The 22197-nt window shown below is 46.5% G+C and overlaps 1 protein-coding gene across 2 annotated transcripts in view; it reads left to right on the plus strand.

The window, feature by feature from the left end:
- Positions 1–22197, plus strand: part of TBC1D10A (TBC1 domain family member 10A) — an 87842-nt gene that overhangs the window by 39432 nt on the left and 26213 nt on the right. For both annotated transcript variants that reach the window (XM_033955449.1, XM_033955448.1), the window contains exons 4-6: positions 4952–5059; positions 5157–5263; positions 11294–11408. In XM_033955449.1, the coding sequence (XP_033811340.1) occupies positions 4952–5059; positions 5157–5263; positions 11294–11408 (330 nt within the window). The remainder of the gene's footprint in view (positions 1–4951; positions 5060–5156; positions 5264–11293; positions 11409–22197) is intronic.

A 22197-nucleotide genomic window follows, 5' to 3' on the forward strand; every position in this document is an offset into this window, starting at 1 on the left:
CCGCTACTTTGTTGAGGTTTGCTCCTCCTAAGAAGCCCCGGGCTTCTCCGCCCCTTCGGGGCAGGTCTCCGCCCATGAAACCTTCTAGACACCCTAGTCCTCGAGTTGGACTCGGGGTTGTGTTCCCCATCAAGGCAGCTTCCAGCCTCTAAGGGGCCTTCTTCGAATCCGGTGGAGGACTTCTCCTTTACCCAGTCTTCCCTGAGGTGTTGCCAGTTACTTCCTCGGACCACGGGGGTCTTTCCCGGCCCACCTAGCACGGGGTCGTTCCTTGACGCCCCCCAGACACTTTAGTAGAGCCTCTTCAGTCTCCCATTCGCGGGACTCCGAGGCCCCTGCTTACTATTCAAGGGAAATTTCTCCCTCTTTCTTGGCTGCCCCCAGATCTCGCTCAGGGTCTCCTCAGGAGGATGAATCTTCTTCTCGACACTCCTCCTTTATCCGTTTCATCTCTGACATGGGTAGGCCTTGAAACTGGACCAGGAATATTTGGAGGAAATGGGTGTTGATCATCTGCCCCGCGAGGCGTTACACTTGCCTTGGCACCAGGTTCTCTGGCAAACCTTTCTCTGGAACTTGGAGACCCCCTATGCGGTCATGGCCATTCCCTCCAAGTTGGAGTCCCGTTACCGGACGATTCCGGTTAAGGGGTTTGAGAGTTCTCAGCTTTCTCATCAGTCCTTGGTGGTTGAGTCTTCCTTGAAGAAGTCCAACCCCTCTAAGGTTTACGCTGTCGTTCCTCTGGGCCGAGAGGGCTGTACGATGGACAAATTTGGTCGCCATCTTTACCAAAACTCAATGATGGTGAATCGTGTCCTCAACTATAACTTTCTCTTCACGTCCTACCCCTTTGCTCGTTCCGGGAGGACGTTCTGGAATCTCGGCGTCGGGAGTTTCGCCTCCTTGAGGAGACCCTCTCCCAGCTCCACCTCTATATGTTCAGGCGGCCTACGACGCCTTCGAGTTGCCCTCGAGGGTCACGGCTTTTGCAGTCGCCATGTGTCGCCTCGATTGGATCTGTCTTGTGGATATGGATCCGAATCTACAAGATCGTCTTGCCAATCTCCTGTGTGTGGGTCATGAGATCTTCGATGAATCTATTGAAGCAGGCACCAAACGCCTATTGGACCACAAACGGTCCTTTGCCTCTCTGGTGAAACTTAAACCGAAGGCCCCCCCCCGGCTCGACAATACAAAATTCCTCTCCGGAGGTATCCGCAGAAATCTACTCCTGCGTTTTCCAGGCCTCCCCCAAAGCGGCCTCAACAACAGCAGCAACGTCAAACTAAGGCCCAGCCGCAGGCTCTGGGAAAGGCTGGGCCATCTTTTTGACAATTCCGGTCCGAGCCTTCGGGCTCCCTCCCCATCGTCTCCATCATTTCTATGCCCAGTGGGAAGGTCGTACCACCAACAGTAGGGTGCTTTCCATCATCCGGGAGGGGTACTCCCTTCACTTCAGTCACATACCCCCAGACCTGCCTCCAAGAGTTTCCTTCTGTTCGGTCTCAGCTGCCTCTCCTTCTGCAGAAGCTCAGGCCCTTCTTCGCCTTCGGGCGGTCGAGGAGGTTCCCCCGGACCAATGGAACACCGTATTTTATTCCCAGTACTTCCTGGTACCCAAGAAGACGAGGGATCTGCGTCCAATCCTAGACCTCTGCGCTCTGAACAAGTTTCTGGTCAGGGAACGGTTCAGAATGCTCACCCTTCCTAATTTGTACCCCACTTTTTCAAGGCTGGGTCCCTGTACAGAAATATAGCTGCATTAACAGGACACACATAGCCAAATATAAAACATTCATGCATAAAAACAGTTAAATAAATTCATATGAATAGTCTATAAGTTTTATCCTACCTAGGAGTGAAGCGCCATTGATCTCAACCACAATTTTAAGTAAGTAAAGATGGTGGCAGTTTGGTAAACTCCCCTTTTCATACCTCACGTAGAGAATCAGCTGAGAGTGACGTGCTATGCGTGCTGACGTCATCCCTGAAATATACTTGCTGATCCACGGAGGAAAAAGCTTTTTAAACTATCACTGCCTCACTGGAAAGAAAAAGATCTCGCTATCTTTCAATATATATTCTCCCCATTTTAAATTAATTATTTATCCCTCCTACGGTTAGATCAGAGAACCCTATTCTAATTCTTCATTTAATCCATGGGGAGCTACTGTATGTAATCAGTAGATCAACCGCTGTTCTCTAAAATTCAATATTACCTCCATGTTGCCACCATGAAAAGAGTCATGTTTAACACAAACCATGTTACATAGAAACATAGAAGATGACGGCAGAAAAGGGCCACAGCCCATCAAGTCTGCCCACTCTAACGACCCCACCCCCTTGAATTTACCCCCCTAGAGATCCCACATGTGTATCCCCCCTAGAGATCCCACATGTGTATCCCATTTCCTTTTAAAATCTGGCACGCTGCTGGCCTGAATCACCTGAAGTGGAAGTTCATTCCAACGATCGACCACTCTTTCGGTGAAGAAGAATTTCTTGGCGTCGCCATGAAATTTCCCACCCTTGATTTTCAGCGGATGCCCTCTTGTGTCCACGGGACCTTTAAGAAAGAAGATATCATCCTCCACCTCAATACGGCCCGTGATATATTTAAACGTCTCTATCATGTCTCTTCTCTCTCTACGTTCCTCGAGTGAGTATAGCTGCAATTTATTCAGCCTTTCCTCATACGGGAGGTCTTTGAGTCCCGAGACCATCCTGGTGGCCATTCGTTGTACCGACTCAACTCTCAGCACATCTTTTTGGTAATGTGGCCTCCAGAATTGTACACAGTATTCTAGATGGGGCCTCACCATGGATCTGAACAACGGCATTATAACTTCGGGCTTCCGGCTGATAAAACTTCTACGGATACATGAAGTTTCCCAGGTAAGTTCAGATTGTTACTGTTTTATGATCTCCTTCCCTGTATCCATGCATTTTCATATACCTACTGCCACTGCAACTTCTACAGCGTGTATCTGAAAAGAGGGCCTTGATGTGGGTGGGTTGGGGCATTCCAATTATACTGATGTATGCTTTATAGACTCCTATCACATGCACAACTGCTGCATTTAGGTGTGAACATTTACATCTGCTATATTGCAGACATAAGTGATTGTACCTAACTTTAGGCGTGTGATTGCAGACTAAAGAAAATTTGGTGGAATCTGGAATTCACTTTCCAGAAAGTGCACTATAGCCTTGAACTTTGGAAAGAAGGCCACAGTTGCCTTTGTCCTGACTGATGGCGCCAATACTGGAACTTCAGTCCCCCGGAATATAGGGTCTTTGGATGCGCTTAGCACCAAATTTGCAAGAAACTAGTTATCTAAATTCTCTCCTTCCTTGCAACTCTGTTTGGTACCAAGTTGTTATCTGAGTGAATTCTGGGTGGGGAAACAAAGTGGCAGGTTCAGACAATTCTCTTTGGGAAGTCTGTATACACAACTGGCTACCATCCACAGGCCCATTGTGTATATAGTGTAAGGAGGACTCTGGTAAGTTCATTTACTGATCTGTGATCCACGCCTCTTGCAACGCTGCCAAGAGGCAGAGCTGGTGGAGTTAACCTGTCTCATGTCCTGATTTACTATAGAAGAATGCCTTCTCGAATGTGTATACAGTCTCTTGCACCTCCTGCCCTGTTTGCTAATGAACACCAACCTGAGGAGCTGCCACATCATCTTCCAGAGCACAAGTTAAGAGAGTGGAGCTGAAAACCAAATTACATCATTTTGAGTCCAATTAATTTCCACCTCCTTTTATTGTTTAGAAGTAACTGTATGTTTGGTCTGCTGTGAATGAGAAGCAGATGGTCTGTCCTTGTCTTTTGTAAGCATGGAGGAAAAGTGATAAGTGGCTTTTTGTACCTAGGAATTTCATGTTGTCTGAGCTCATCCGATGCATTATACTTGATGGACTTTGGGCTAGGTTCACTAAAACTTCCCATCCTATACCAACGATCGTAAAACTGTTGCCCAATCAATCTCCGATACGATCCACCCATGCAAATTAGAAAAATCACATGCAAAATAGCCAAGTGATTGATTCACTTACAATTGCTTGGCTATTTTCAATCGGGTTTTACTATCCTAAAACCCGACTGCTGTAAACCTATCAGTAACTGTGTTATCGACTGGTCTGCCATTTTTTTGACAGGTCTGTCTATCTTTCCATGGCACAGATATTTGCCGCTCTGCCTGACGCTGCCCTCCCCGCCCACGTGAATATGGCAGGAGGGATGCCAACTCCCTCCTGCCATCGGGACGCCCCCCCCCCAAACGTAGCCGACGGTGTCCCTCCCTACCCAAATGAATGGCAGGAGGGATGCCAACTCTCTCCTGCCGTCGGAACCCCCCACCACCATCGATCCGTGCCCACCCCCTTCTTCTGTGCCTTTTAAAAAGTTTTGTCCTTCAGCGATGGGAGCAGGAGAAGCCTCAAAGTTCTCCTGCTCCTCCACCAGCTGTGATGCGAATGTGGGCCTTAGGCCCTGCCCCGGTGCATCATGTGATGCACAGGGAGGGGCCTAGGGCCCTGATTGGCTAAGGTGCCTTGGGCTCCTCCCTTGGGAGGAGCCTGAGCCAATCAGGGAATTCCTTAGGGCTGAATTGGTCTTGGATGACATTATACAGGCATGTCGTATTGAACCTTTCTCACCACCTCCTGCCAAACCTTTATAGACTGACTAAGACGCATAGTTCTACTTCAGTTCTTTATAGAAATGGCTAGTGGTTCAATAAGCAGCAATGTTAGTTTTGTGTTCTGTTTTGAGTATTTCATTTGTAACCATCTCTATAGATATTTATTCAGTAAACTGTTCATTATTCCATAGATACAGAATGCTAAAAGGTCCTTGGGCCTGAGGTTTCTTCCGTAGTTCATTGGTTACCATGTGCTTGAGTTTCATGTCCACAATCTTCCCCTCCTCCTTGTCTTGCAGATACGACTCCGATGTCAGAAGGGTATTCCTCCTTCACTCCGGGGACGTGCCTGGCAGTATTTATCTGGGAGCAAAGTCCGCCTGGACCAGAATCTGGGAAAGTTTGATGTAAAGCAGTTTTGTTCTTTCGTGCATAGCCTTTATTGCATGTCTCAGAAACAACCATCCCTTACTCTAATTCTTCTGCTCATTTTTTCCTCCATAGGAGCTGGACAGCATGGCTGGAGATCCCAAGTGGGTAGATATTATTGAACGTGATCTACATCGGCAGTTCCCCTTCCATGAAATGTTTGTCTCGCGTGGAGGTCATGGGTAAGTAATAGTTCTTCCATGTTTTGTTTTGCTTTCTCACATTTTGTGCTACTCCCTTTACTTTCATCTTCTTTCCATGTATAAACAATTATTTTCTACCTGAAACCTTGTTTGAATCCTGTCAGTGCACCCTTTAATTAGTGTTTCATATTATAAGTATTCTTTTCGGTAGTGTAGGAACACTATGTGCTTGATGAGGTCCATCTGAGCTTGTACAAACTTGGAACATTGCCTAAACAAAAGGACAGAGCAGGAGGAAGAGTAGAAAATGGTTGGTGGAAATCCCCAGGTCCTGCCACCCAAAGAGAATGAGGAGCAGTGAGAATGCTGCAACTGGGGGAATAAGGGAGAAAGGGCATGCACTCTTAAGCTTCTGTGACCCATATCCTTGAATATCTTTCTTTGCTTTGGGGGTGGGATGGAGTAGGGGTACAAGTGACAGTGTGTATGATGACTCCCCCCCCCCATCTCCTGTAAGTACTTGAGAGAAAGAATGTCTTTGAAACCATGTTCACACAATGAGTACACTTTTCCAATCTGGTTTCACTTTTTCCTTTTACTGCTTCACCTAAAGCAGTTTCAGTTGGAGCCTGGTCTAGCATAACAATGAAAATTGGAGTAGGAGCACAGGGAGAGGTTTGGAAGAGCAGCATTAGAGCAGTTGACTAAGAACCAGAAAAGCCAGCATTTGAAATTTACTCCCACTGATGCACTGTTTGATCTTGGAAAAGCTATATTACCCTTCACTGTCTAAGGTAGAAGCTTGAATTTTAAGACCTCTGGGACAAGGACCTGCCAGCTGTCCTTGAATTGATAAGTTGCCTTGAGCCTGAACTTGGAAAGACACGTTATCAAATCTAAATTGACTTGTTTCTTTCCCCTCATCCCTTTATTAAGATACAGAATGGATTGTCAACTTAATCCCTTCTATTCTCTTTCACTCTTTTCTCTCAACTGCTTACTCTTCATAATTTGTATTAGAAAATGACACAGGGAAAAAATCTGTCCCCATTACTGCCCCGTCACCGGACCACCGCCCCATCCCCTTCACCGCCCCATCCCCGCAGCATCCACCCTTCCCTCTCGCCACCTCACCGCCCTTCAGCGGCCCGAGAATCTCCCTCCATCCCCCTTACCTTCGCAGCGTGTCAGTAGAGAAACTTACTGAAGCCAGCGGAGACTGCCTGCCTGTGCCTGAAGTCACGTGTGTGTGTGGGTGGAAGCTTCTCCTCTGACGCAACCAGAGGTTGCGTCGGAGGAGAAGCTATCACCCACACACACGTGACTGCAGGCAGGCAGGCTTTGCCGGTTTTAGTTTCTTTACTAAATCGCCGCGAAGGTAAGGGGGACGGAGGGAGATAGATTTGGCCGTAGGGAGGGATGGGGGCTGTGCGTGATCGGTGATCGTGCACCTTCCCTCCCTTAACTGCGGGGACAAGGCCATTCACCGCTCCACGGGGTGTTGGATTGCCTTGTCCCCATGCCCGCAGTGAGCACTTCCCCCCCCCCCCCACCATTTCAGCGGGTTACCCGAGGCTAGCCGCTACCATGTCATTCTCTAATTTGTATCAAGACATTGAGCTGGTTCTAGGCCAGACATGGGCAACTCCGGTCCTTGAGGGCCGGAATCCAATTGGGTTTTCAGGATTTCCCCAATGTAACTCTAAAACTGACATTTGATCTACCCATTACTGCACTAATAATAACAAAAGAATCCCCACTATGACCACCTATTAACTCTCTTACAAACCACCTCACCCTCAACAACCCGCTAAATGTTTATAAGATCTACAACTTACCTCTCTAGCTAATCATTGTAACTCTGTTTTTTTTTAAATTAACCTTTTGTAATCCGCCTTGAACCGCAAGGTAATGGCGGAATAGAAATCCCTAATGTAATGTAATGTAATATGCATTGAAAGCAGTGCATGCAAATAGATCTCATGCATATTCATTGGGAAAATCCTGAAAACCCGATTGGATTTCGGCCCATGTCTGTTCTAGACCAACTTCTAAAGATGAGTGCCATGGCAGCAAGTTGAATGAAGAAACACTCATTAACACCACGCCAGTCCTGCCTCTTCATATGTGTATTTGTAGAAATGCCTTCAATTTTGTTAAAAAAGAAAAAGACAAAGTGATGTGCAGTAAATTTCCAGCTGACCTCCTACCCCTCTTCTAATTTTCTCTCAATGACTCTATCATGTAACCAGCCACTAAACTGCAACTTCCCTACATGTAATCCTCAAATCTCCACCCTTCCTTCAATTTCTCCTCAAAGCCTCTACTATGTATCCAACTCCTAAATTTTAACTTCCTGGAAATGTCCAGCTATCTTCTAATGTAATCCGCTTAGAACTGCAAGGTACAGGCGGAATAGAAGTCACTAATGTAATGTAATGTAAAATGAAAAGAACTCCATCAGAGGGTTTCCTGTTTGGAAAGAAAATATACCTAGGAAGTGGAATACACTGACATGGAAGCAATAAAGTTCCTCCTCCAGGGGCCAGTCAGATCTGTTCCTGGGCCCATGCAGTGTAACTGCTGCAGGGCTTGATATGGTTGCCAGCTGAGATCAGTAGGAAAATTCTCTACTGAAGATGAGGTGACATGATAGGAGCAGTTTGAGGCAGGAAGAAAACAAGTGTCAGTAGGCTACATAGCGCAAAAGAAATTGGTTGGATTAAGGACTGATGCTTTGAATCATTTTAACTGCTGAAGGAAGATATGATTGAAGTCTACAAAATCCGGAGTGGTGTAGAACATGTACAAGTGGATCAACTTTTTTTACTGCATCAAGATTTACAAAGACTAGAGGACACGTGATGAAGTTACCAATAAGAGGAAATATTTTTTCAGAGAATAGTTAAGCTCTGGAACGCGTTGGCAGAGGATGTGATAAGAGCGGTTAATGGAGCTCCTTTTAAAAAAGGTTTGGATAAGTTCCTGGAGGAAAGTCCTGGAGGAAAGTGTGCTGTCGAAACATGGAAGGGTAATCTAGGAGGTTGTAAGGCTTAATAGAGATTTATTTAATTCATTTTCTATCCTGTTTTCCTCAAAGAGCTCAGAACAGGTTAAACATACATATTGTACAGTTAACAGGTTACGATTTGCCATAGATTCAGTACAAATTTTATGATGCAAGTTTGTATCTTAACTTGACACATACTAGAGATCTAATACCAATATACAGTTTACAGGTTAAATTTTTTTTATCCTAACATGAAACATACCAGGATCTAGTACCAATATACATTTCTTTGCAATCCTTTGATCATGGGCAGGGGAGTTAGGTGAAGAGGTCTGTTTTTATTGCTTTCCTGAAGTTGAGGAACCCTTCAAGGGATCTGATCTGCGGGGCAGTAAATTCCAGTGGCTCGTTATGAAGTGGGAGTAGGATCATCGTTTGGCGGTTTGCAGTTGAATGGCACAACCAGGGGGCGTTTTGAGGTGTATTTTACCCCAGCAGCATAGGGACCTGTTCAGCACATATGGAGGGTAGCCCAGCACCATATGGAGGGTAGCCCAGCGCCATGTCATGCAAGGATTTGAATTCTAGCATTAGGCCCTTGAAGACGCAGCATTTGACTTCGGGCAGCCAGTGAGCCGCTAATAGAGCCTGAGAGACAGGGGCGTGGGTGTGGAGGTTTTTTAGAAGTCTGATTGCCACATTTTGTACATGCTTTGCTGAGAGACCGTTGAATAGCACATTGCAGTAATCCGTGCGGGAGAGTAGTTGGGTGAAGCCACACTTGAAAAGTAGTTCTTTATTTGTTGTTGTCGCAGGTAGTAAAATGAGGAAGATACCACCTGAGAGATATGGTTGGAGAGTGACGGGTGATAGTCAAAGAGTATTCCTAGGCTGCATACTTGGTCTTTTGCAGTTATGGTAGTCAAGTCCCAGTGCAGTGAGGGATGGACGCGATTGCAACGTTCTTTGCGGATCCAAAGGAGTTCCATTTTGAAGAGGTTTAGTTACAATTTGTTGACAGACATCCAGTTTTTGATTTCTGAGTCCCATGAGAACTTGCGGCAGCCATTCAGGAAGCAGCTCAGGGCTGGGTAGGAGTGCAAAAAAGCTCGCTTGTGCCCGGTACACTGCGGGACCACCAGGGATTCAAAAAGGGAGGCAGGAGGGAGGTAAAAGAATTGTCAGAGTTGGCCGGGACAGGAGATGGGAGGTATCCCTCCTGTCCCGGCTCACCAGATCATATGGAAGGCTGGCGGAGGCCTGCTACAAGTTTGGGAGGGGGCGTGTAGGCACTGACCCCCATTTTTGGGCCATTTTTTGGACCAAAAATCTCATATTCAAGTATACTGTAAACAGTACCCTCCCTCTATATACAGGATTAGGGCTGATCAGGTCTATGGGGCATAGACTGCTTGAGGGGCTGGGCCACAGTTGCTGTGTCTTGGGACATATGCTTATGCTGTTTCTTCAGTATGTATGGATGATTGTGGTACTTTTTTTTATTTTAGAATGGATTTCCTTTCCATATTCCCTGAATTGTTTTGTAACGTATGCTGCCTTGTCATGTTCCACAATAAAAGTGGTATTATGGTAAATCTGAATAAACCTTTTAAACTATTCTTGGTGTAGTTCCACTGTCATACTCTGGCAGCCTCAAACATAGTCTAGCTTTGTTGAACAATAGTTGCATGGTTAATCAATTTTATTCTTCATACAGTAAAATAAACTTGCTAAACAGGTTTGATGTGAAAGCCAGAGCAGCAGAAACAGACATTGGTTATCTTCCCAAATGATTTGCTGTTAAGCAATTTGGACTTGCTGCAGTCAAAGAAAATGACACAGCAGTGTGCATAGGACTTGTAGAGTAGAACCGTGCACTTGCACAAATGATCTTAGGGGGGAACATATTGAGGGCTCATTTGATTCTTACGAGATTGTATGGGAGGATGTCATGGGATACTGTAACTTTGGTTAGAGAGAGATTGCTTTGTGCATTAATTTTTCTTGAGTGAAGAGCTTGAAAATGGTGGTGTCCTTAGATCAGGGGTGCCCACACCTTTTTGGCTTGCGAACTACTTTTAAAATGACCAAGTCAAAATGATCTACTAATAATAAATTTTTTAAAAAACACAAAGCACACTGTACGCAGAGAAAATGTTAAGTATCATTTATATTCGGGGGGGGGGGGGGGGGAGGTTTCAAAGAGGTCAAGGAAGATGACTTTAAAATATGAAATGTCACCTAAGTAACAACTATACAAAAATAGACAAATATACACCTTCCCTTTTTACTAAACTGCGATAACGGTTTTTAGCACAGGGAGCTGCACTGAATGCCCCGCGTTGCTCACGACTATGCAAAATAGATACATCAGATATAAAACGGACACATTTTGATCACTAAATTTAAAATAAAATCATTTTTCCTATCTTTGCTGTCTGGTGATTTCATGAGTCTCTGGTTGCACTTCCTTCTTCTGACTGTAAATCCAATATTTATTTATGTATTTCTGCCTGCCTCCTGCATGCTTCCTCTCCTCCAGACCTCATTCTATTCCCCAACCAACATCTCTCTCTGTCCCTCCATGAGTTCAACTTTTTCTTTCTCTCTCCCTGCCCCCTCTCCTTTCTTTCTTTATCTCTCTCCCTTCCCCCTCCCCTTCTTTTTCATTCTCTCCCTGCCCCCCTTTCTTTCTTTCTGTCATTCTCTCTCCTTGCCCCCTTTCTTTTTTTCTTTCTGTCTTTCTCGCTCTCTCTCCCTACTTGCCCTCTCCCTCAAAGCCACCGCTGACGATTTCTCCCTGCTTCCCCGACGCCAGACCTAGCACGTACAAGCGCCGGATCCACAAGCCTTCCCCCTCCAACCCCCCCCCCCCCCCATCGGAGAGGAAGTTCCGGGCCAGCCAGGCAGTGACTGGGGGGAAGGCTGTGAACCTGGCGTCAGGGAAGCAGGGAGAACGCAACATGATTGACCTTTTGGACACCCCTGCCTTAGATAATATGAATATGCACCACTGATACCTCTGAGGTGTTACACAATATTTTGTGTTCTTTCTACAGTCAGCAGGATTTGTATCGGGTGCTGAAAGCCTATACTTTGTACCGCCCAGAAGAAGGATATTGCCAGGCCCAGGCTCCCATTGCAGCCGTCCTTCTGATGCATATGCCTGCAGAGGTAATTCTCGAGATAGAAATATTGTTTAAGGGAGTACTATGAAGGCTAGTGTTTTGGAACACACGTCAGCTTTTTTTTATTTTATTTTATTTTTTTACCATACTAGTGAAACCTTGGTAATTCTTTGGGTGGGAAGTGCCTGGATTCCATCACTTCTGGTCTGTAAATAGCATCACACTGTACTACTGCTGTTGCCACTACAGTGCCAACCTTGACAGTATTCAAAGAATCTGTTACAGGCATCATGTTGTTTGTTCTAAAAGTGACACTATCTAAAAATGTCACTTTTGGGTCCCTAATACAGCTTCAGACAGTGCTGTTTTGGTCTGGCCCTTCCTCCACAACATACACAATGAAGAGCTAATTAATCCTATTTACACTGGTATGCAAAACAAGCTTCCGGGTTTCCAGAAAGTGATGCTAATTATCTGTAATTGATATTATCCCAGGACAAGCAGGCAGGTATTCTCACTAGTGGGTGATGTCATCCGACAGAGCCCCGATACGGACATCTTGCAAGCATGTCTTGCTTGAAGAAACTCAGAAGTTTCGAGATGCCCGCACCGCGCATGCGCCAGTGCCTTCCCGCCCGATGTACCGGGCGCGTCTCCTCAGTTCTTTTCTTTCCGCGGAGCTGAGAAGTTCTCTTCAATTCTGCGCTGACTGAAATTTCAGTATTTTGCCTTCTTTCCCCGCGTTTTATTGTTTTACTTACTTTCTTTGACTTTTATTTCTATTTAAAAAAAAAAAAAAAAAAAGTTACAATTATTTCGTCCGGCGGTTCGGCCGGGCCGGCCTCGTGGCTGCGACCTAGCTCCTTCGACCTAGCAACGTCACTTTTCCGGCCTATGTCCCGGCCTATCACCGGTTTTAAAAAGTGCAGCAAGTGCCAGCGTGCGATTTCGTTGACGGACCCACACCAGCGCTGTCTTCAGTGTCTTGGTCCAGAACACGTTCCGAAATCGTGCCGGCCTTGTTCCACGCTCACAGCGCGCTCTTTTAAACGGCGCTGCTTACTTTGGGAGTCCATGTTTAAGATGGAGTCTTCTAAGGAGCCATCTGCTTCGACCTCGACAGATGTTTCACCGGTCTGTTCGAAGCCTGCATCTGCGACTCATGCATCGAGCATCGTGAAGCCAGCATCGTTCACACCGGCTTCTGCATCGAGTTCAGCATCGGTTCCTGCTCCCGTCTCCTCGGTTCAGGTACCGCCTTCCACTGTTCCTCCCGTGGTCATAAAAGTGCCCAAAGCTACCAAGCAGAAGCACTCGACCACGAAGGAACGCGATGACCGTGCAGGAGGACCCCCTTTCGGTGCGGATCCCTCCATATCGGCATCGCTTAAATCCCTGCTCGAAGCTCAATTTGTTGAGCTCATGCGGACGATGGGACCGAGGCTTATCGCTAATATTCAGGGCGATACTACGGTCCCGGTCCCGGAGAGCGGTCCGCCCCCTCCTCCTCCTCGTCGTTCGATTTCCCTGCTCGACGAGGGGGAGCGGCGGAGGGCGGCGGAACCCACTAGGCGGGCTTCCCTTTCTGACATGCCGCCTTTAGAGCCCATTACACCTCCACGTCACCAGGGTACTACATCGGCCCCTGATAATCGGAGTCCTGGGCATACTGCATCGCAGGAGGAGTTCTTTCGCACTCCATACCAGACTTGGGTGGCACTGCGTGAGTCGGCATCGTTGCCTCCCATGCGCTCCACTGCATCGAGTCCAATCCATTCCTTCGAGGCTTCAAGGGATCGATCGATGTATCGAAGATCACGTTCCCCATCCCGGCATCGGGAGGGGCATCGATCTCGACATTCTTCTACACACTCCTCGCGTCATTCAGAGGTGTCTCCACAGAAGAAAATGCAACGTATGGGATACTCATCCTCAGATTTCTCCCAGCCAGAGGGACCGGAGTATGAAGAACCATTTACCTCATACTCTCCATGCCGCTCCCAGCTCTCCCTGGAACCGGAGGCTTCCACGTCTTCTAGTCCGTCTCGCCGGCCGGCCTTGGCGGACCAACTTTCCTTTTCATCCTTTCTCAGACAGATGGCGGATGACTTGGATGTGACCTTAGATACTGGGTCGAAGTACTCTAAGGAGTATCTGGACACCATGCATTTACCTCATCCTCCGGCGGAGACACTTCGGCTTCCCCTGCATAAGTTACTTGACCAGACTCTCATGCGGTGTTTGGAGACACCGTATTCCATACCTGCGGTACCTAGCAAGTTGGATGCTCGATACCGCATCGTGCACCACAAGGGGTTTGAGGGAGCTCAACTCTCTCATCAGTCCCTCCTAGTCGAGTCTTCCCTTAAACGTTCGCACCCCTCCCAAGTCTACGCTTCCGTGCCTCCTGGCAGGGAAGGGAGAACGATGGATAAGTTTGGTAGACGTATCTATCAAAATTCAATGATGGCGACTCGAGTGCTCAATTACAATTTTTTCTTCTCGTCCTATTTGGATTTTTTCTTGCCGGTACTCCGCAAGTTCACACCTTTCATCGATGCTGAGGCTCGGTTTGAGTTTGAGGAGGTGGTGGCGACCCTGTCCCAGTTGCGCCTCCAATTGATGCAATCCTCCTATGATGCTTTCGAGCTCTCGGCTCGTGCTGCGGCCTGCTCGGTCGCCATGCGTCGACTGGCTTGGCTTCGCACCATTGATATGGATCCGAATCTCCAAGACAGACTTGCAAATGTGCCTTGTGCGGGAGCGGATCTGTTCGATGAGTCTGTCGAGACTGTTACTAAAAAACTGTCAGACCACGAAAAATCTTTCCAGTCTATCATGAGGCCTAAGCCTAAACCACAACAGTCTCGTCCTTCTAGACCGCCTATAATCTACCAAAGGCGTTATCAACCGAGGCAGGCCCCTCCTGCGAGACAGCCTGCAAAGCGACAGCCGCCTCAGAAGACTCAGCAAAAGCCTCAGATGCCGGCTGCTCCCAAGGCTACTCAGCCTTTTTGACTCTCCTCCAGGGAGCATAACCGATCTCGTTCTGTCTACCCCATATTTTCCCATAGGGGGTCGCCTCCATCATTTTTGTCATCGATGGGAGGCGATCACCACGGACCTCTGGGTCCTCTCCATCGTAAGAGAGGGATACTCTCTTCATTTCCAACGGGTCCCCCCGGACCATCCTCCAAGAGAGTATCCTTCCAACTCCACACAGACCGCTCTTCTTCTCCAGGAAGCTCAGGCTTTGCTCCGGCTTCGGGCCGTCGAGCCGGTACCGGTGGATCAACAAAACCAGGGGTTTTATTCCCGGTACTTCCTGGTCCCGAAGAAGACGGGCGATCTGCGTCCCATTTTGGACCTTCGGGTCCTCAACAAGTTTTTGGTCAGGGAACGGTTCCGCATGCTGACCCTTGCCTCTCTTTATCCCCTAATCGAGCAGAACGATTGGTTATGCTCTCTGGATCTCAAGGAGGCCTACACTCACATCCCGATTCATCCGGCCTCCCGCAAGTTCCTCAGATTCCGGGTGGGACATCTGCATCTGCAGTATCGAGTGCTTCCCTTCGGCCTATCTTCGTCGCCCAGAGTCTTCACGAAGTGTCTGGTAGTGGTGGCCGCTGCACTCCGGAACATGGGTCTCCAGGTGTTCCCATACCTCGACGACTGGCTCATCAAGGCCCCGTCCGCTCCCAATGTCATTTCGGCGACCTTGACTACCATTTGTTTTCTGCAGAGCTTGGGCTTCGAGATCAACTTTCCAAAGTCCCATCTTCAGCCCACCCAGTCTCTCCCCTTCATAGGGGCTGTCCTGGATACCATTCAACTTCGAGCATTCCTTCCTCCTCCACGCTTACATGCTCTCCTTCTACTCTGCCAGTCAGTGTCTTCTCGCCAATCCATCTCAGCGAGACACATGATGGTCCTTTTAGGCCACATGGCATCTACAGTTCATGTGACGCCTTTTGCCAGACTACATCTCAGGATCCCTCAATGGACTCTGGCATCTCAGTGGACTCAGCTGTCCGACCCGTTATCTCGTCACATTGTGGTCACTCCTGCTCTACGGCAGTCTCTTCTCTGGTGGATGACCTCTTCGAATCTATCCAGAGGTTTGCTGTTTCATTCTCCTCCCCATCAGAAAGTTCTAACGACCGATTCATCGAACTATGCATGGGGGGCCCATCTGGATGGTCTTCGCACTCAGGGGTTCTGGACCAGTGCGGAACGACTCCATCAAATCAATCTTCTGGAGCTCAGGGCCATCTTCAATGCTCTCCAAGCTTTTCAACATCTGCTTCACGACATGGTGGTCCTTATTCGCACAGACAATCAGGTCGCCATGTATTATGTCAACAAACAAGGGGGCACGGGCTCGGCCCCTCTTTGTCAGGAAGCTCTTCGAGTCTGGGATTGGGCGGTTCGCCACAACACCTTCCTCAGAGCAGTCTACATTCAGGGGAAGGACAACGTCTTGGCAGACAAATTGAGTCGTCTACTTCAACCTCACGAATGGACGCTCCACTCCGACCCCCTTCATCAGATCTTTGCTCAGTGGGGGACACCTCAGATAGACCTCTTTGCAGCCCCCCACAACTTCAAGCTGCCTCAATTTTGCTCCAGGATCTACACTCCTCATCGCCTAGAGGCAGATGCTTTTCTGCTGGATTGGAGCAAACGTTTCCTATATGCGTTTCCTCCTTTTCCTCTCATTCAAAAGACTCTAGTCAAATTGAGATTAGACCATGCCACCATGATTCTGATTGCTCCTCGGTGGCCCAGACAACCTTGGTTCTCCCTTCTACTTCAACTCAGCAGCAGGGAGCCAGTACTTCTTCCAGTGTTTCCTTCACTACTCACTCAACATCAAGGTTCACTACTTCATCCCAATCTGCAGTCCCTCCACCTGACAGCTTGGTTCCTTTCAACATAACTCCTCACCAGTTCTCTCAAGCAGTGAGGGAGGTCTTGGAGGCTTCCAGGAAGCCTGCTACTCGACAATGCTATTCCCAAAAATGGACTAGATTCTCTTCCTGGTGTATTTCCAATGCCACGGAACCTCAGCGAGCTTCCCTATCTTCTGTATTGGATTATCTTCTACACCTGTCCCAGTCTGGCCTCAAGTCTACCTCTATACGAGTCCACCTGAGTGCTATTGCGGCTTTCCATCAGCCTCTACAAGGGAAACCTTTGTCTGCTCATCCTGTGGTTTCCAAATTTATGAAAGGACTTTTTCATGTCAACCCTCCTCTCAAACCTCCTCCTGTGGTTTGGGATCTCAATGTTGTCCTGTCTCATCTTATGAAGCCTCCGTTTGAACCTCTCAACACGGCTCCACTCAAGTATCTCACCTGGAAGGTGGTTTTTCTAGTGGCCCTCACGTCAGCTCGTCGGGTCAGTGAGCTTCAGGCCCTAGTGGCGGATCCACCGTTCACCGTATTCCATCATGACAAGGTGGTTCTCCGTACTCATCCAAAATTCTTACCTAAAGTGGTCTCTGAATTTCACATCAACCAATCCATCGTGCTTCCAGTGTTCTTTCCAAAGCCTCATTCACATCCTGGGGAATCTGCTTTGCACACTCTGGACTGTAAACGTGCTCTAGCTTTCTACTTGGATCGCACAAAGCCACACAGAACTGCTCCTCAACTTTTCGTCTCCTTTGATCCAAACAAGTTGGGACGACCGGTATCGAAGCGCACCATCTCCAACTGGATGGCGGCTTGTATCTCTTCCTGCTATGCCCAGGCTGGATTATCCCTTCCCTGTAAGGTCACAGCCCATAAGGTCAGAGCAATGGCAGCCTCTGTAGCCTTCCTCAGATCGACACCGATTGAGGAGATTTGTAAGGCTGCCACTTGGTCCTCGGTTCATACATTCACCTCTCATTATTGTCTGGATACTTTCTCCAGACGGGATGGACAGTTTGGCCAAACAGTGTTACAAAATTTGTTCTCTTAAGTTGCCAACTCTCCCACCATCCCATTGGGGTTAGCTTGGAGGTCACCCACTAGTGAGAATACCTGCCTGCTTGTCCTGGGATAAAGCAATGTTACTTACCGTAACAGTTGTTATCCAGGGACAGCAGGCAGCTATTCTCACGTCCCACCCACCTCCCCTGGGTTGGCTTCTCAGGCTAGCTACCTGAACTGAGGAGACGCGCCCGGTACATCGGGCGGGAAGGCACTGGCGCATGCGCGGTGCGGGCATCTCGAAACTTCTGAGTTTCTTCAAGCAAGACATGCTTGCAAGATGTCCGTATCGGGGCTCTGTCGGATGACATCACCCACTAGTGAGAATAGCTGCCTGCTGTCCCTGGATAACAACTGTTACGGTAAGTAACATTGCTTTCTCTGAGGACAGCGGGATAAGTCAGCCACACACTGGTGACATATTCCAGCAGTGCCATGGACTGATTTAGCTCTTCTAAAGCTCATAGAAACCTAGAAAGCCTTTCTGAGTATGTGTAAACTCCTCCACCACAATATCTGTCTGTTTTCATTTCTGTTATTCTCTAACTAAGGGCCAGATTCACCAACCTGCCCAATCAGGCCCGATTCGTCCGACGAATTCTGCAAAGTAAAATATGCAGATGGGGGCGATCTGTAGATGGTCTGCGCATGCCTTTCGGAACCACAATTTTTTTTTTTATAATCTGAAATGGTTTCTGCCTTCTGTCGTGTTTTGCATAAAAATGACAATTTTGCATTTGATATGGATTAAAATAAAAGATAACAGAAGCAAAATTCTCGAAACTATTCTCCAGTTTGCAAGTTTTATGTTTCCAGACGGATTTCTTGGGTCACCAAGCCGCAAAATGGTATAAATTAATAAATGGATTTCTAAATAAAAAAAAGAAAACTGGACTTAGGGACATTTGGAGCATTGAGATTGGACAGACAATTTCTGCATCTCAATGGCCAAAATTCTGGTCCTGGAGATTAAGATTAACAAAGTCAGCATCTATGAGTCAAACATGGTTATTTTTATTACATAGAGTGTTATGGACCCCGACGCGCTTGCAAAAGATAGATAATACTAGATCTAATAGATGTTGGCATTGTAAAATAGAAGTAGGGACATTGGATCATTTAATTTTTTTTTGTCCCTGTATAAAAGCTTTTTGGAATTTAATTTGGCCCCAAATAAATATATTACTAGAAAATCACGTAGGACTCTCATATGATACCATATTATTCGGTACTGCAATGAGAACACAGAGTCCAATATCAGCAAATAATAATAAATTACTTTTAATATTGACAGGAGTTGCCATGCAGCAAATCACACAAAATTGGAAAGATTTTACCAAACTAAATTATACATTCTGGTGGAACTCGGTATGTCACATTTACAAAATGGAGAAAATTTTGGCTTTACAACAAGGAAATATTAAAAATTTTAAGAAAATATGGGATCCATTGACTAATTATTCTAGAGATCAGATATCTTAACACATTGATAATAGTAATATAGGGTTAGGGTGGGAAATATAGATATTAATATGAAAGAAAAATGGAAAAACAATTAATAGGGGAAAGGGATGAATATTTATGATATGAATTTGTACATACATATATATTTTATTATACATTTTATAATATGTGATTCATGTATTGAAAGAATGAAAATTCTATAAATAAAAATTTTTTAAAAAAAGAAACTATTCTCCAGCCAGTGATCTAGAAATGGGGACGAAGAGCGAAGTAATAAAATTCGCAGATGACACCAAGCTATTTAATGGGGCTAGGACTAAAGAGGACTGCGAAGATTTACAAAAGGACCTGAACAAACTAGGGGAGTGGGTGACGAGATGGCAGATGAAGTCCAATGTAGAGAAATGTAAAGTCTTACACATAGGAAACAGAAATCCGAGGTACAGCTATACGTTGGGAGGTCTGTTATTGAGTGAGAGTTCCCAAGAAAGGGACTTGGGGGTAATAGTGGACATGACAATGAAGCCGTCGGCACAATGTGCAGCGGCCGCAAGAAAGCGAATAGAATGCTAGGAATAATCAAGAAAAGTATTACAAGCAGAACAAAAGAAGTTATCCTGCCTTTGTATCGGGCAATGGTGCGCCCGCATCTGGAGTACTGCGTCCAATATTGGTCGCTGTACCTAAAGAAGGATATGGCGATACTCGAGAGGGTTCAGAAGAGAGCGACACGTTTGATAAAAGGTATGGAAAACCTTTCATACGCTGAAAGATTAGAGAGACTGGGGCTTTTTTCACTGGAAAAGCAGAGACTTAGAGAGGATATGATAGAGACTTACAAGATCACGAAGGGCATCGAGAAAGTGGAGAGGGACAGATTCTTCAAACTTTCGACAACTACAAGAACAAGAGGGCATTCGGAAAAATTAAAAGGGGACAGATTCAGAACCAATGCTAGGAAGTTCTTCTTCACCCAGCGGGTGGTGGACATCTTGAACACGCTTCCAGATGGAGTGATAGGACAGGGTACGGTATTGGAGTTCAAGAAGGGATTGGACAATTTTCTGAAGGAAAAGGGGATAGAAGGGTATAGATAGAGGGCTACTTTACAGGTCCTGGACCTGATGGGCCGCCACGTGAGCGGACTGCTGGGCATGATGGACCTCGGGTCTGACCCAGCAGAGGCACGGCTTATGTTATGTTCTTATTAAAAGCTAGCAAGCTCCATCTGAAAGTGATAACTGTTTGGAGCTTTCCGGCAACAAAACTTGGCTGTCAGGGTGAGGCCGGCCAGGTTGGCTGGGCTATATCTGCCATGCTCAAGTCCTCCTCGCTGATCCGTCTTTTGTGCAGCCACGTGGCCGGAACCCTCTCTCCTCCCCCTCTGCTCTCGGGCTTTTACCTGGCCCCCTCCGGAGCCAGGGAGAGGCCTTTTCTTCAGCACTCAGCTTGGATATAAGCAGCAAGAAGGCTCTACCCAGTTGCCGAGAGCTCCCTACTGGGTCTTAACGTCAGTCTGATGTGCGGGCACATGTGACCCCTGTCAGGAAAAAGGGGACCGAGAGGCAGTGGGTTGGCACAGGACAAGAGGGAATCCTTACCTCTCAGGTGCCCTTGTAATGAAGGATGTTTTTACTCACTCTCATGTTACTTTAGCGCTTGAGGTAGTGAGGGTTTTTGACTGGTCCTAGCAGTCGCTTCTTCAGTTGATCGGCCGGCCCAGTTGGATGTGAAATTTTGTGTTGTGAATCGCGTCCCTGCCTACTTTGCATGTGTTTCACCTTATTTGCATGCACAGATTCGAAGCGGATCGCAGAAGAGGTAAGTGAATCAGGCTGGAGGGAAATTTGCTCGTAAAGGAGTCGCAAACCGATCGGTACATGATCGGTTTGCTTTGTGAATCTAGCCCTAAGTGTTTCCCAAGTTGGTCCTGAAGTACTGCTTTGCCAGTCAGGTTTTCAAGATATCCTCAATGAATATGCATGACAGAGTTTGCATACAATGGAGCCACTATATGCAAATAAGTCTCATACATATTCATTGTGCATATTCTGAAAACCTGACTGGCAAGGGGGGGGGGTACTCCAAGACCAACTTGGGAAACACTGCTTTAGCTCAAAAAGCAGATTCATCCTAGAGAAGATGACTTATCCTGTTGTCCATGGAGAGCCCATGTTAAGTAACCTCACTGGACAGGTAAGATGTCGGCCACATATTGATAACTTCCAAGCTGAGAGCCGTGAAGGGGTATTTATGTGGTGTGTTCACTCTATACAGCCCCTGTAGCATGCTGTGGTAGGATTAAACTGTGTTGAGGTTACAAAGTTTGCAATTTGATGGAGGTCCCTATGAACAGTAAGCTCGGTCAAAAAGTGGAGAAAGAGAAATGAGAACCATTTTGGAGTCCTGGGTTATAAGGCTGATAATGTAAATGCCGGAGGAAACGGTATACAGAGCCCAAATAGAGTAGAGTGGCACTACCATTATCTCTAAGAGGGACCAGAATCAATGTGCTTGAGAATGAAGATAGGAGTTGATAGGACCACTAATGGACTAATACATCTGTGATGGGAAGTTAGATTGAAGGAGCAGTCTAGGAGAGGAACTGTTGGCCTGCTGGCAAGCAGAAGACAACTGCATTTCAGGAATCCGGAAGAGTCTGTGACATGGCTGTGTTGATGCTCTAGAGATCTAAGGGCTTCTTGGAAAAATCAGGAGTAAGTGACCTCTTGCAAGGATTGTGTAGGTTAGTGGGCACAGTGGAGTGAATTTTTTTCTGCATTTAAAAAGTAAAGGATGTTGGCTGGACCTGTGATTATATTGGGAGTGGGTTAGGTGGTGTGTTAATGCCACTTTGTGGAAACCAGGAAGCATGTTTAATGCGCCATTATAAATAGGACTGATTACATTTTGAGTGTTTTAAGAGTCATTCCACTCCCCCCCCCCACCAAACCCCAGGGGTGAGGAAATTTTTTACTTTGTTCCCACCACACTTAATTTTCCACAGGAGGCTCTCGCTAATGCTACTATTGCTGTACTCCCTTGTGGGCCAAATATGAAATTGTCGCGAAAATTGCTAAAGACACAATTATTTGTAGATGCCTTTTTCTAGTCAGTAATCTTCTCTGGTTTAGCTGAAGAACTATTCATGATTTTTTTAATTTAAACTTTTGCTGCTATTTTGCAGATATGTTTTTAGGATTGTTTGTTTTATTATGTTCTTTTATAATTTAGCTTTAAACAGTATAGAAATTTTTAAAATAAATAAATAAATACTATCAGTACTGCTGCCAAAAGTACAAGATGGTCCATACCCTGTGAGCCTTACTCTAGTTCATACACAAAAGATTTCAGGAAACTTTAAAAAATATGGCCGTGATCAACTTTTGGAAA

The sequence above is a fragment of the Geotrypetes seraphini genome, chromosome 8 (assembly GCF_902459505.1).
Source record: "Geotrypetes seraphini chromosome 8, aGeoSer1.1, whole genome shotgun sequence".
Taxonomy (NCBI): Eukaryota; Metazoa; Chordata; class Amphibia; order Gymnophiona; family Dermophiidae; genus Geotrypetes; species Geotrypetes seraphini.